This window comes from Camelus bactrianus, chromosome X, assembly GCF_048773025.1.
Source record: "Camelus bactrianus isolate YW-2024 breed Bactrian camel chromosome X, ASM4877302v1, whole genome shotgun sequence".
NCBI lineage: Eukaryota > Metazoa > Chordata > Mammalia > Artiodactyla > Camelidae > Camelus > Camelus bactrianus.
Window position 1 is genome coordinate 23,853,912 of NC_133575.1, and position 15,054 is coordinate 23,868,965.

Sequence of the window (15,054 nt, forward strand, 5' to 3'; positions counted from 1 at the left end):
TTATCTGCTGGGACTTGGGACATAGTCTTGATCAAGGAAAAAAACATCTTTTAAACTTTTAAAAATTGAAGTATAGTCAGCTTACAATGAATGTTGTGTCAATTTCTGGTGTACAGAATAATGTTTCAGTCATCCATGTGCATACATGTATTTCATTTCATATTCTTGAATTCATTATAGGTTACTACAAGATATTGAATATAGTTCCCTGTGCTATACAGTATAAACTTGTTCTTTATCTATTTTATATATAGTAGTGACTATCTGCAAATCTCGAACTCCCAATTTATCCCTTCCCACCCCCAGACTGTTTTGATTGCTGCAGCTTTGTTGCAGGTTTTTGAAAATGGGAAGTTGAATAGTCATCTCATTTTGTTCCTTTTCAAGATTATTTTGGCTATTCAGATCCATTGAAATTCCATATGAATTTCAGAATCAGCTCCTTCATTTCTGCAAAAAAAAAAAAAGCCGTTGGAATTTTGATAGGTATTGCATTGAATCTGTAGATTACTTTGGTATTGACACGTGAACAATATTAAGTCTTCTTATCCTTGAACACAGGATGTCTTTCCATGTATGTAGGTCTCCTTTAAAATATTTTTAGCAGTGTTTTGTACTTTCTGGTGTACCAGTCTTTCACTTCCTTGGTTACATTTGTTACAGGTGCTTTATTTTAGATGCTATTTATTGTAAATAGAATTGCTTTCTTAATTTCCTTGTCACATTGTTCACTGCTGGAGCATAGAAACACAGCTGGGTTTTGTGTGCTGTTCTTAAACCCAGCAAGTTTGCTGAATTTGTTTACTAGCTGTAGTAGCTTTCATGTGAATTGTTTGGGATTTTCTATATATGGGATTATGTTATCTGAGAACAGAGGTGGTCTTCTTCCTTTCCAATATGGATCCCGTATATTTCTTTTTCTTTTCTATTGCTCTGGCTAGAACTTCTAGTACAGTGTTGACTAGCAGTGGTAAAAGCAGGCATCCTTATCTTGCTCTTTATCTTAGCGGGAAAGCTTTTAGTCTTTCACCATTGAGTATGGTGTTAGCTGTGGGGTTTTTTAAAATGCTGTTTACTGTATTGAGGAGGTTCTCTTCTAAGCATAGTTTTCTGAGCACTTTTATCATGAATTGGTGTTAGATTTTGTCAAATGCCTTTTCTGCATCAATTAAGATTATCATGTGAATTTTCCCCCTTTATTCTATTAATGTGATATATCACATTTATTCATTTTCCCTTATACTGAACTACTGCATTCCTGGGTTAAATCCCACTTGGTCATGGAGTATAATCCTTTCAATATGCTGTTGGATTCAGTTTGCTAGTATTTTGTTGAGGATTTTTGCATCAACTGGTCTGTAATTTTCTTGTGATGTCTTCATCTGTCTTTGGTATCAGTGTAACGCTATTCTCATAAGTTAGGAAGTGTTTCCTTCACTTCTATTTTTTTGGAAGGGCTTGAAATGGATTTGTGTTGATCCTTCTTTAAATGCTTAGTAGAATTTACCAGTGGAACCATCTGCTCCTGGATTTTTCTTTTTTGGGAGGTTTTTCGATAACAGACCTTTAATAAGCAAAGACATTGAATCAGTAAAGATTTTCTATTTCTTCTTGAATCAGTTAGGTAACTTGTATGTTTTTAGGAATCTGTCCAGTTCATTTAGGTTATCTAACTTGCTGATGTGCAGTAGTACATGGTATTCTCTTATAATCCTTTCTATTTCTATAACATCAGTAATATCCCACTTTTATTTTTAATTTTAAATACTTGTATGTCATCTTGTTTTCTTTGTCAATCTAGCTAAAGGTTTGTCAATTTTGTTTTTCTTTTCAAGGAGCCAACACTTTGTTTCATTGTTTCTCTCTTATTTTTCTATTCTTTACTTTATTTAGCTCTGCTCTAGTCTTTATTTTTTCCTTCTCATTAGCTTTTAGCTTAGTTCGTGTTTTTTCTATTTTCTCAAACTGTACCATTAGGTTATAAATTTGAGATCTTTGTGTTTTTGTTTTTGTTTATTTAATATAGGCATTTGTAGCTATAAATTTCCCTCTGGGCTCTGCCTTCACTGCATCCCACAAGGTTTGGTATGTTGTGTTTCCTTTTTCATTCATCTCTTGAGTATTTTCTAATTTCCCTTCTGATTTCTTCTTGGATCCATTGGTTGTTTGAGTGTGTTGTTTCATTTCCACGTGTTTGTGAATTTTCCACTTTTCCTGATTTCTAATTTTATTCCATTATGATTAGAGACAATATTTTGTATGATTTAATGTTTTGAAATATATTGAGACTTGCATGGTCTAGCATATGGTCTATCCAGGAATATGTTCCATGTGCACTTGAGAAAATGTGCCTTCTGTTGTTGGATGGCATGTTTTGTGTGTCTGTTAGGTACAAATGGTTTATAGTGTTCCAGTTCTTTATATCTTCATTGATTTTCTGTCTAGATGTTTTTCCATTATTTAAAGTGTTGTAGTGAAGTCTCCAACTGTTTGTAGAACAATTTCTCCCGTCAGTTTTGTCAGTTTGCTTCATATGTTTTGTGATTATAATGATAGTTTTAAGATAGTAATAATAACAATGACAGTAATAGCTACCAGCTTTGACCAGTTAGGATAAGCTAGGAACTGTTCCATGTATCTCACATATAATAATTCATTTAACCTTCACAACAACCCAATGAGGGGGTAGAGTGCTATTCTTGTCCACATTTCACAGGTGAGGTGAGTAAGTTTGAAATAAATTTTTAAAAAATGGTAGAAGATAGCACAGCAAATAGGTTGTAGGCAGGGTAGATAGTCCACCTCCACAGCCACAGTCCTTAGCCCTTAATAGCCCAGGCACTTCTCACTTCTGAAACAAATGCAAAATACTACCATAAGAATTTTTGTGGCATTAAAAAGTAGTATATGTGTTACCTGTGTGCTTATAATTGAGGAATATAATTATTTTAGAGCATGAACACAGCTGGGGAGTTAAGATAATGCTTCATTTCATCGTGGCTGTTCAGATGGTAAACCTTTGCTCTTTGTACCTAAGTGTTAATCCTGACAGTTAGTCACATTTACTATTGGAAACTAGCATATTGATGGGGTAAAGACACATTTATTTTTTCATTTATTAAATTCTTAGTCTTTAGTTCAAATTCGACTCCTAAAATGAAAATAATTTGGTGATACAACAGCAGAGATTCTAGCTTCTACGTGACCCCCCAAAAAACTACTGTATAATTTTTTTCAAACTGTGGATAAAATTGACAAGACTGGATAAGCTAGGGAAGCTAAAATTTTCTACATTATCTGTGTAGATCCTGTAATTGTTTCTCACAAACATCACCTCTTTATTCTTCCTTAGAGTTCCTCTTTTTTCCTTATTTTCTATTTATTGAAGTATAGTTAATTTACAGTATTATGTTAGTTTCAGATTACAACATAGTGATTCAAAATGTTTATACTCCATTTATAGTTATTATACAATATTGGCTATATTCCCTGTGCTGTACAGTATATTCTTATAACTTATTTATTTTATACATAGTAGTTCGTACTTCTTAGTCCCCTACCCTCCCTTGCCCACCCCCCACCTAGGAACCACTGGTTTGTTTTCTGTATCTGTGAGTCAGTTTCTTTTTTGTTACATTCACTAGTTTGTTGTATTTTTTAGATTCCACATACAAGTGATATCATACAGTATTTGACTTATTTCACTTAACAAAATGCCCTCCAAGCCTGCCCATGTTGCTAAAATAGCAAAATTTTATTCTTTTCATGGCTGTGTAGTATTCCATTTGTGTATGTGTATATATACATATATATATATATACTTAAATACATATACACTCACCACATCTTTATCCAGTTATCTGTTGATGGACACTTAAGCATGCTTCCAATTCTTGGCAATTATAAATAAATGCTGCTATGAACACTGGGGTGCATGTATCTCTTTCAAAAAAAAATTTTTTTTTTGATACAGCAGGGATATTGGTCTTGACTATACCACAACTCTGTCCCTCCTAACCACTTTGTTGTCGTTCCTTTTTTACGTCTTTAGTTTTAGAAGATCTTCTCTGGTTGGTTCCTGGTTCTGGTAGGTCTTTTTCATCAATAAGTGTTTTGTAAATAGTTGCAATTTTGCTATGTCCATGACAGTAGGTGAGCTCAGGGTCTTTCTAGTCCACCATTTTAGCTGATCTCCTTTCTGTAGACTTCTTGATACTTGTGATTATAAAATTATTACATGCCATCTTAAATAACAATAAAATTCTGAAAATTCAGTCAAGTAATGTATAGGAAATAAAAATTATCTGTAATACCTTCAATTTGATAGTATTTAAAGTATGACTTTTGACAAAAATTAATGGTATCATGTAGATGTTTCCCAATGTATTTAACCAACCCCATTAATGGTAACTTCTAATTCTTCACCGTGGCAAACAGTACCTTGACTGACTGATACATGGTTCTTTGCACACCTGTCTTAATAATGTCTTTGGAAAAAAAATTTCCCAAACTGGACCTACATTTAGATTTCAATTAAATGTTGCCAAAATGATCTCTAGCCATAAATGAGGTCCCCAAGCACTGGATATTACATTGTTCACATTTGTTACTCAAATATTTGCTCCAATAGATTGCTATTGAATTCAAGCCAGAGTAGATGATCTTTTAAGTTTGTAAATTTTATTTAAAGCCAGTGTATTATTAATAAACATGTACAATTAGGGGTTTTTTTTAGATAAATAATTAAATCCTAACTTTAATGTTTATGATACAAAGGCAGTTTTTCAAATTCCTTATTCAGTCAAGTCAATCTCACTGGTGGCACTTTTTTGTGAAAATGCTGAATGTGCTGTGAAATGGTGAAGATTGTTACAATCTACAGGAATTTTGCGTGGTTTTATCTTATCTTCTTTAATTGGTTCTCATGACCTGGACCCCTAAACAGAAAATTACAACTACAGAAATCAATACCAACAGAAAATACATTAACTTTATTGCAGGTGTAGTTTTAAAGTAGGAGACAAATAAACCACAACTAGTGCAGGACCGAAGTAACAGTGTCACCAGGGCGTTTGATCAGCAGGGTAGGAACTGAGTTTGTGGAACTGATGACTTCATTACCAAAGATCAGGCAGTGAAGTAAATCATGGTAGGGGCAGAGTATGAAGGGGAAGTGTGGTAGTTAACATCAGGTAATCCTAAAATATGTCCGTTAAGCAAGGAAAAGGACCACTGTGAAACTACCACAGTAACCAGGTGCTGTGGTTTAATGCAGGAAAAAAATACACAGCTTATAGATTATGTAAGATAATTCAACAGATTCAGAAAACAAGGGATTTGCAGTATGTATTTAGTTTATATTTAGTAAATCCTTTTTGGAATTTAATATTTATTTTTAAAAAGTGCATAACATGCATACAAGAGGATTCTCAAAAGTGTTCAGAACTCAGCATATTTTCCTTCATCAACTTTGTTAAAAATGAAACAAGATAAATTGAATTTTGAAATTACCTTTTGGCAAGATAAAAACTCCAATTACCTATTTAAAATCCACGTTCAAAATGTAGTCTCAAACCCAAAGCACTGCCCTTCAGTTTCCTCCATAATACTGAGTTCTGTAGAAGCATGTCCATTATACCGTAATAAAGCATTTTTTAAAAATTATATAGTTCTCTAGTTTTTAGGAGAAGCTTTTCTTTTGCACTTCATTAGAAAAGCTGCCTCCAATAGAATATGTTAAGAGGAAAATAGCACAAATATCTTAATCAGAAATGTGAAATTTCATTTTCTTCCCCCATAGTTTACATACTGTCTAGGGGGTTTACCAAGAGCAACAGTCTTGGGCTGATCCTATTAAGAATTGTGGTTAAATTTGGAGGGGAGGAAAGGAACAAAAATCTCATAGGTCATAAATGAATCACGAATAGATTATATGTTGAATGCATTATCACATAGATTGTAATTAAATAAATGAAAAGCCATCGTAAAATGCAAAATAAAAATAGGATGAAGGCAGCTTGAAAGGAAAGTTTAAAAAGTAAAACGGTGTTCTATTTGAAATTACTGCTATAGTCATTCATTCCTTAAAAAGCTGTGTGTATGTCAAGACTTCAAGGCCAAAAGTCAAGACAAGCATTGCACAGTGAAGATGCAGAATCAAGTGCTTTTATTCCAGTGAGTGAAAGTCTAACCAGAGGTATTTATGTTTATACTAAGAGAGACATTTGAGCAATTATCTATTTATTCCTCAGAAAGTCAGTACAACCGTCCCCCGTCCCCCCACAAAAAAAGGGCAACTTTGGTTCCAGGTAACTACAGCAAAGTATCTGTTAGAGGCAAGTGATTATCAGTAACAGGTCCTCAATCCTAAATGCAAGAGCTGGTTGGTGGTAAAGTCATTTCAGAAAGCTTCAAATCCTTAGTTTCTGATACAGGCCGTTTCCATATGGAATGTAGCACCGGACCGTAGAGTTTTGTCTGTTCCAGAATGGACTTTTCATTTTATGCTTCTTTAGATTTTTAGTATCTTTATGAGTATTTCTGCATAATGGTCTTTCTTATCGATGAGACTGAAAGCTTTTGAGCTCAAGTTTTCCCGCAGATGACCACCTGTGCATGGCTTTCCGCTGCGTGTTTTGAGTGTCTGTGACAGGAGAGCTGGAGACAGCACCTACCTTCTTGGTATGATGCTGGTGAGGCTTTCCTCCAGTAAACCTGCGACTGGGAGAGGACAGTGTGCTGGCATGGGCACATCTTTGTCCACTCCTATCTTGGACATATGGCTTCTCTCCACTATCTGTCCATGTGTGAATCTTGAGATTGCAGAAGCTGTTAGTTGTCAGTCACATACATCACATTCATTAGGGTTTTTTCTCACCACAACGCATGCAACTATGGATGAGTACTTGGCATTTTTGAGCGAATCCTCTATCAACCATTTATATGGCTTCTCACCAGTATGACTTCTATGGGTTTTCAGCTGGTTACAGTGGGTGAATATCTTTCCACACATGAGGCAGATGTAGCGTTGGACTCCTTTGTGTGTACTCACTTGCCTTCCCAAGTTGGTGGCTTCTAAAAACACTTTTTTTCCATACATGTTACACATCAGCTTGTCCCTAGAAGACCTCTGATCCTGCTCTTTCCTAGAGCCCTCCAGCCTGTAAGGATTCTTGACACTGACCACATTAGATGCAGCATGTTATTTCTCTCTGCACAGTATAGTTGAGCTGTGATTTTTCACGTTTTTGTCTATTAGTTTGTACGAAGACTAGAAATGTATTTAAGCAACTCAGATTCTGAATTATCATTTCTTTGGGCAAATTTTTGTGTTACAAGTATGGACAATTTATTTGCATATAGAAATATTTCAACAGATGTATTCTCTAAAACTTCAGTGAGATATACTCATTCTGCCCTGTTTTCTTAAAGTTGAAAGCCTTCTTTTTAGTTTGAGATAACATCTTTGCTAAAGCCTCTTCTTGAGGATTTGCCTGAACTAAATCTGACTTTAATCATTTTTAATTCTAGTTTTTAATCAAGAGCTTTAGAAGAGTTTTTGTTTTTTTAGGTGGCTTGATTTGATTCAGTAATTTTTAGATTTAATGTCTTACACTCAAAAATATAGACTGTATAACTGTTTTAAAAATTGAGGTTTTCGTGGTTATTTGTAAATGGACATTTGAAAGAACATTTAGTTCACATGAGAAACAAAATTTTATTATAGGCAGTTTTAACCGTGCTGATTATAATATTCATTATTTTCTGTTTTGCATGTCAGAATTAGAGAGTTGTGTTCAAGTTTTTCACAAAAATTTAGGAGAATTCTAATGTCACTTTTGTTTGTTGTTTATCTTTGAGGTAATATTTTTAAAGCCTCTCATCTTCACGCTTCTTTTTTATTTTTTGCTTCTCCTCTATTGGCTGGTCATTCCTTCTAGTATTCCTTATTGCATCTCCTGGATTTAGAATTCACATTTCTTAACATGTTAGCATTCATCTCTTTATCTCTTTCCTCTGAATTCTAGAATAATTTCTTTATCGAGTCAGTTTTCTGAGGTCTCACTATTTATGTTTCATAAAAATTAGTTTTCATTTGAAAGCAACCATTCCTGATCTGATTAGCCCTTTTTGAGAGATAAAACATTGCTGTAAATTTTGTTTGGAATTGAAATTAGAAATTAAGGTTTGGTCTTCTGCTCTGCTTCTGTAGAATGAAGTCCTTTGAGAGTGCTAAATCTTTCCGTAAGTTCACTGATTTCTTAAGTGTTTTAAAAGATTATGTGGGTCACGCTGATTTTGAATCCTTAATGAATAAGAAAGCATGAAGTTTTCTCCTTTTTTTCTGTAGCTTTATTTTTCTCAATTAGAAATCAGTTGATTACAGAGTAAAGGAAAGACAGGGAGGTTCAATGTTTTGCTAAGCGTTTGTTTTAGCCACTCAATAAGCAAGCACCAGTGGGGGCTGCTTACGTATTTATGGCAGGGTTGAAAATCGCTCCCTGGAATCCTCAGCTAGGCTAAGCAAGTTTTTCCTTCATGTGCATGTGGCAGTTTGAAGTTACTGGGCCCATCGCACCCCTTATCCACGTGGCCAAACCACTTGCATTCAGTACCTTTCTTACTTAGTGAACTGTGGTGCAGGTGAGACAGAAGGCAAAAGCCGCAGTCTCCATGCTTTCTGCCCAGCACACAGATCTTTCTATTTGCTGGTCAGAATTCGGGGGTCTTCACGGGTGTTAGCAGGGAGTCCACAGACCTACTTTGTGGTTGACCTTCACTGGCAGCTGGAACTCGGCTCGCTGACACTGGTTGCTACCACCCTTAACACATCACCATCTGCATCCTGTCATTTCCTACTCCCTGAGGACACTTTCCCCTGTTCTCCAAGCCTTAAAAAATGTTTTCATTAATGATTTCCGTAGAATTTGGAAAGAGTAGTGCTGCAACCTGTGATCATTTGATTGTCAAGGTGAGTGGGGGACGCGAGCCATTTCACTCCTCCCCCGACCCCAATGCCTTTCAAATAAAGATCCAGTTTTTTGAATCATGTACACTCAAAGCAGACTATTTTTAGTGATTTGAAAGAAAACAGAATTAGGGGATAGGACTTAGAAATGGCTGTTAGTGGTTCTTGATGAAGGGAACAGAAATACCTGAAAACAGATTCAGTCCCCAAGAGGATAAATACACAAATAAGTCAAAAGAAAGCAAGGTTAATATAAAACATAGTTAACCAGCATTTTGTTCCCAAACCACAGTGCAAAACCGTACAAAGCGAGGCTGTATCACCTGACTCCCCAAATTCTGTTTCTTACCACCCGAATGTCACGAGAGCCTGGTCAAAAGCACACTCACCATTCTTTTATTAGAGACAGGACAAGTGAGATGGTTTGACTGCTCTGAGAGTCTGGAACTGGTGAACCAAAGTCTGACTCACATTATCATATACCCTTTTAAAACCGTTGAAACCTCCATCACAAAGCATCACCTGGACAGTGTCCTAGAAAAAAGCCTCTAGGCCAAAGTCAAGTCAGGAAGTCTTCAGGGGAATCAGGATGGGAGACAAACACTGGGTGTCTCACACCAAGCAATCCCTCACACTTGCTTGGGAAACTGAGCTGGTCAGTACCTGAAAAGAAATCATCTGGACAGTGGGATTACAGACAGATGCCTTTAATTACTAACAAGGAGATCAGCATAATGAATCGTTATTGTGGTAACCAGATTTGAAGTAATTTTCTATTTTAAAATAGATGGTTTAAAAGGGACAACGCAAGATGTAACAAATGATAAGGGGAGGAAGGGAATAAAAAATATTTCACATACTATTTTTAAAGTTCTCTTTGATGTTCTTTCTATGCATTACTTTACAGTAACATGCGGTGGAAGGGTAACCAAATAACTTGATGAGGTAGCTTCCTTACAATTTTTGAAAGGAAAAGAGGCAGAGGTGGGAGAGGAGGGGGAAGGAAGAGGGAGAGAAGGAAGGAAGGAAGATTTATGTGCAGATTAAAGGTGTAAGAGACATAACAATCAACTTCAAGTATTCTACTTAGACCCTAATTTAGGCATGCTTACTAAAAAATGTCAGACCACTTGGGAGATTTAATACTGGATATCTGATATTAAATTATCTTGTAAGATGTAATATGTGGTGCTTATCTTAAAAAGATTATTTACAGATGATTTGTTAGGATGTTTGGGGTTTGTTTCAAAATAATGGGAGGGTGGTAGATGAGAATTTATGTGAAATAAAATTGCTTATATGTGGATAAATCTGAGAACTGGGTAATGAGTCAATGAGGGATTATAGTAGTCTTCTGTACTTGTGTATGTTTGCAAATTTTATTGCCCATTGAAAAACTATAGTTACAAATGACAGAGATAAGAGAAAAATCACTTTCTTTTGTAAGTAACTTACTGAAGTGGAATAAGTGTAAATTTGTAAAAATGTAAATTCGTACCTTTTTATATGAAATTTGCTTATATATACTTTCACCCAATTTTTAAGTTAGAGTAATGTACAAATACTTAATCCCCCAAATCTAAGATCACTACATGTTCTAACAGAGGAACAGAAATGTGATGAAAGATCAGGTTTCTGAGATGGCATATTTCAGTCCAGAAATATATGAGTGTTGGAACTAGGGCTAGTTTGAAATTGTAAATCATTGCTAACTACACAGAAAAGATGCAGAATGTAGTGTTGGCTTTTAGTTTATTAATTTATTTTGCAGGAATCGTTGACGTTCCGAATATGTACTGTTTGGAGGTACGATGCATGCATAGCCTTTTAAAATGCCTCTGTACAATTTCACCTCAAAATAATTCAATTCACAGCATACACAGAAATCTAAAAGAGACATGGTATTTACAAGATTTAATAAGTCTTGCTGTTTTACTGAAGAAACTGATCGATTCTTTTATAGTAAGTAAACATGGATATTGGGTGTCGTTATAAATAAGAATTCAGAATTGTTCAGTCTCAAAGCAACTTTTCATGGCTTTAGAAATTAAAACTGAGTCATCATTCTGTTAATCTCCGAATGCCCAAGCCATGCAAAATCTACTTGTATTAAATATTTGGGGATGCAAATAATACAGGAAAAAAAAATGCATGTCTGGTGAATGTGAAATCATCATGAGAATTAACTTTTACAATAAGAAAATATTATTAATCCTTTCAAAAAGATACAGTAGTGGTGCAACAGACAGTGCCCAATTTATTCTGATTTTAAAGTAACATTTCAATGGTCATTTTGTCTACGGATATACAGACACACACTGTAACGACTCATTTAAGGTCTAAAGAGTGATTACAATATTAAAATAAATCAGTTTTAACTATAAGGGGACATCTTCACATTCCAGGATACATCATTGACATTTTGAAAGGACAGTTTTTCTATGCCTTATATTCTTGCTTTTTGTTTACACTGTCAAAGACATTACAGTTACTTTTTAAAATACTATATAAAATTGAGTTGCCACAGAAAGTTGGAAATTAACTAGATAACTGGGACAGAGCAATGACAAAAATTTAAGGAAACACCGATTTCTTATAATAAGTCCTAAAATTGAGACCAGCTCCTTAAAAATTATTAAACTGCTCATCACATTCCCGTTTTTCCAGGGAAATAAACAAATTAGCAACACTTTCCCCACCATCATTAATCTGCTCTAAAACTACCTTTTTTTTAACAACGCATTTCTTTTGTTTCTTTAAAACCCGCTGCCTCTACACTCCCAAAAAAGATCCTTATTCAAAACATTTTACAACGCTTAGAAAGTTTCTGGTTCCTCTATCACCACTTTAAACATTTAAGACCTACTCCAAAAGTTAAGGGGCAATGTACTTTAACAAAATGGCAAATGTGCTTTCTAAAAACCCCGTTTACAAAACAGTGAAATAATGTAAAATGTATAGTCAGGTATCTGTGTTACCAGATTCATCAAACTAGCTGTATTTTAAGGAAAAAACCTTTTTACTAGAAACAAGAAGTGCACCAACTGATCCAAAAAGCACAGGCACCTCAGCAGGTGGACACCATCCAACTTCTATCCTACCCACTTCTACGCCAGCTGTCTGTACACAGCAATCCAACCAGGAGATCCTTTTGAAGAGGCATCTTGAAAATGGACTGAATTCTTGTTCAAACTGCTGATAGGCAAGAAGTAGCCTATTTATGGGTCACAGTTAAATATATCAAATTTATCAGTGTCAAATAATTTTGCTTATTTTAAAAGCTGAACACAGCCTATGTCAGTGTATGGAACTTGTGCATAACCGGAAATAAGCACATACAAAACCTCCTTAAAAATCAGTCTTTGATGTCTCATACCCCACCCTCTATACCTATCGAGTAGACTGGTTTCTCATTCTTCCTGGCAGGTGAAGACAATGATTTACTAGATATATCACCAAAGCACTGGAACCATGCATCTACTGTGTGATAACAGTTCGGTTACCTGGATGTATGTTCATGCAATAGTTTTAAAGTCATCTACACGGTGTTAATAAAGCGTCAGACTTTTCATACATGCTACTTTCATTCTCAGCTGACAACTGCCAAGGTAACTGCTGCTGCTTCAGCGTATCACTAAGAATACTGGGTAAACCTTTAGCTAGAACACCAAGCAGTATATATATTTCCCCCTAGATTGTTACTTGATACCAAGTGGGGTTGACCATCACTAAAGAGATATGAAACCATACAAAGGCAAAGGTATTGGCATATCACAGAACAGTAGGACTGACAGACTTATCAGAGACTGACAGACACCAGTGCCACAAAAGCTTTTAAAGAATGAATGCTGTTTTCAGGTCAAGGCTTTTAAGCCCATCTGCTTTCTCACCATTATTTTCACAGTTTTGACACAGTCGCAGGAGAGATGTTTTATCAGTGTAGTAACATAGCCACACTGACTTTGTGAGACGAGCAGATGTTTTTGAGGACATTTTCCACATATGAAAAAATGTTTTCAAAGCTGCTGTAGGTACAGTGTGAAATTATGATTTTGATGGAAAACTATGATGAACTAGTATGCCTTTGATTTCATTATGCTATTAAGTGCAGCTTGTTTTTCCAGGTCTGCCAGAGATTACTGCTAAATTAGAACACAATGACACCTTGAAGTGTGTGTGTGTGTCTAGGACACCCAGTATGTGAGAGTAGATACTCCTAAGGTTATAATTTCAGGTAAAGTCCTTCACACTTAAGAAACCCACTAGTTTTATTGCTGTTTATATTTACCCAAATAAGGGGAAGATCCCAAAATGCAATTCTGAGCTTGGAAGAAAAGTCAATAATGGTAGAGACTGTAATTAAGTGTCTTATTAATAATTTTCCAGTGGTGCACCCTACTGAGTGATTTTATATCTCTTCAGTTATTCACACCCTAAAGTTCTAGTTTCAGAAATAAGGAGTGCTTTAGTATCACCTGAACTATCTGAACAAACTCAGTACTATCTCTGAATACAGTATGTTAAATTTTAGAAGTTCTTAGTTTCAAAGTCCTTTGTATTCACCTTTTTCTTAATCATTTCTTAACTAGCCTTCTCTTCCTCCCCACATAATGCAGTGTGCAACTTTGATATTGGCTAACTATAACTTCTCTCACACTGGTTTATTAACATGTGCAAATACATCTTTATTGAACGGCTAATGTTGATTTTTTTTCAGCTAAATTAGGATTATGGCACAAAGTATCTGTGCTGTAAACATCATGTACTCGTCACAAAATTGAAAGGAGGGGGGAAAAAACGCTATGGACTGCAAACATTTCTTATAGATCCACAGCTGAGCTCAAGATTCCAAGTGGATTTTGGAATGGATTTACATTCAGCGTACATTCACTGTGCTATTGGCAAAGCGCAGTTTTACGAGAAGGTCATTCATAAAATCATAACTTGTAAGGACTTGTTGGTTATTTTAAGAACCAATGGCCTAATAAAAGCATGCAGTAACTGTAAAAATATATCTATTATGCGGCAATTAGGTCTTAGTTACCAGTGTTGATGCAGCTTGATGAATCATTGTACAAGCAAAAGGGATCTTACCACCTCTGATTGTACTTTCGAACAAAGGGCGCAATATGCCTAATTCCTGACTGCTACAAATCACATTTTAAAACATCTTACTTGTATGTTTGAAATTACCCCTGAAAAAAGCAGCAATTACAAATACCCTTGTTATTTTGCCCCCCCAAAATCACCCTCTGGTTGCTTTTCCCTGTGCTGCTCTTCAGTAGGAAGCATCAGGAATAAGCCCGGGGAGCCTGGGTTTTCCAGAGAGCTGTGACCAGGTAAGTCCACTCTGGCAATTCACAGTTTGTCTGCAGAAACTGGAACATGGCACACCACAATTCAGAGTTGTAGTTTATGAAGTAAGGGTCACTCAGCAGTAACTTTAACAGTTGGGATTCCACAGAAAAGCTCTTGACTTCTTTGTGTACATTCTTTCAAAAGTGAATCCTTTCCCCGTTTCAAGTATCCCTTTCTAACTCTGCAAGGAGTTAGAGAGGCGGGGGACCCCCTCCCCCCTTAAGTGAGCACAAGCAGCTATGGCGGCATTCCTCCCCCCGCCCCCCACATAATCTGAAATGCAAAGGCTGGGCAGATGGACAGATTTCCGAGCTTTCCTTTTCTTCTCATGGGTTTGACTCTCGACGTGGTGCAGACTCTTCTGAATTCAAGTGTACCGTGGCATCTCGCACTGCTCACAGCGATTTAGTGCGGGATGGTTCAGAAAGGTGCAGCTATCACAATTCCATGGAGCCCCTTCGTAGTCTTCATCTCGGGGTTGTGTCCGAGGACTCTGTTTGGAGCCACTTAGATGCTCTGAGAGAAGTTAGGAATAAAAGCCAGAAAACAGATTGAATTTTTTCTAAGTGTAAGATCCCAATGGAAATTAAAAACTATCCCCCACAAAGCAAGGGACGTGGTTTTGGGAAATGTGAAAGCCAAGCAGTATACAAAGCTACTGGACATACAGAACCGAATAGTAAGTTTGTGATATATATTCTACTTTGTTCTCAGCAATTTACTTTTTT

At 35.9% G+C, this 15,054-nt stretch overlaps 1 protein-coding gene and 1 long non-coding RNA gene across 2 annotated transcripts in view; one reads left to right on the forward strand and one right to left on the reverse strand.

The window, feature by feature from the left end:
• LOC141576453 (uncharacterized) overlaps positions 1–15,054 on the forward strand; it is a 60,964-nt gene that overhangs the window by 41,303 nt on the left and 4,607 nt on the right. The window lies entirely within an intron of this gene.
• Positions 10,704–15,054, reverse strand: part of TAB3 (TGF-beta activated kinase 1 (MAP3K7) binding protein 3) — an 80,653-nt gene continuing 76,302 nt past the window's right edge. The window contains exon 8 of the mRNA XM_074359967.1: positions 10,704–14,842. Coding sequence (XP_074216068.1) covers positions 14,694–14,842 — 149 coding nt within the window. The 3' untranslated portion in view covers positions 10,704–14,693. The remainder of the gene's footprint in view (positions 14,843–15,054) is intronic.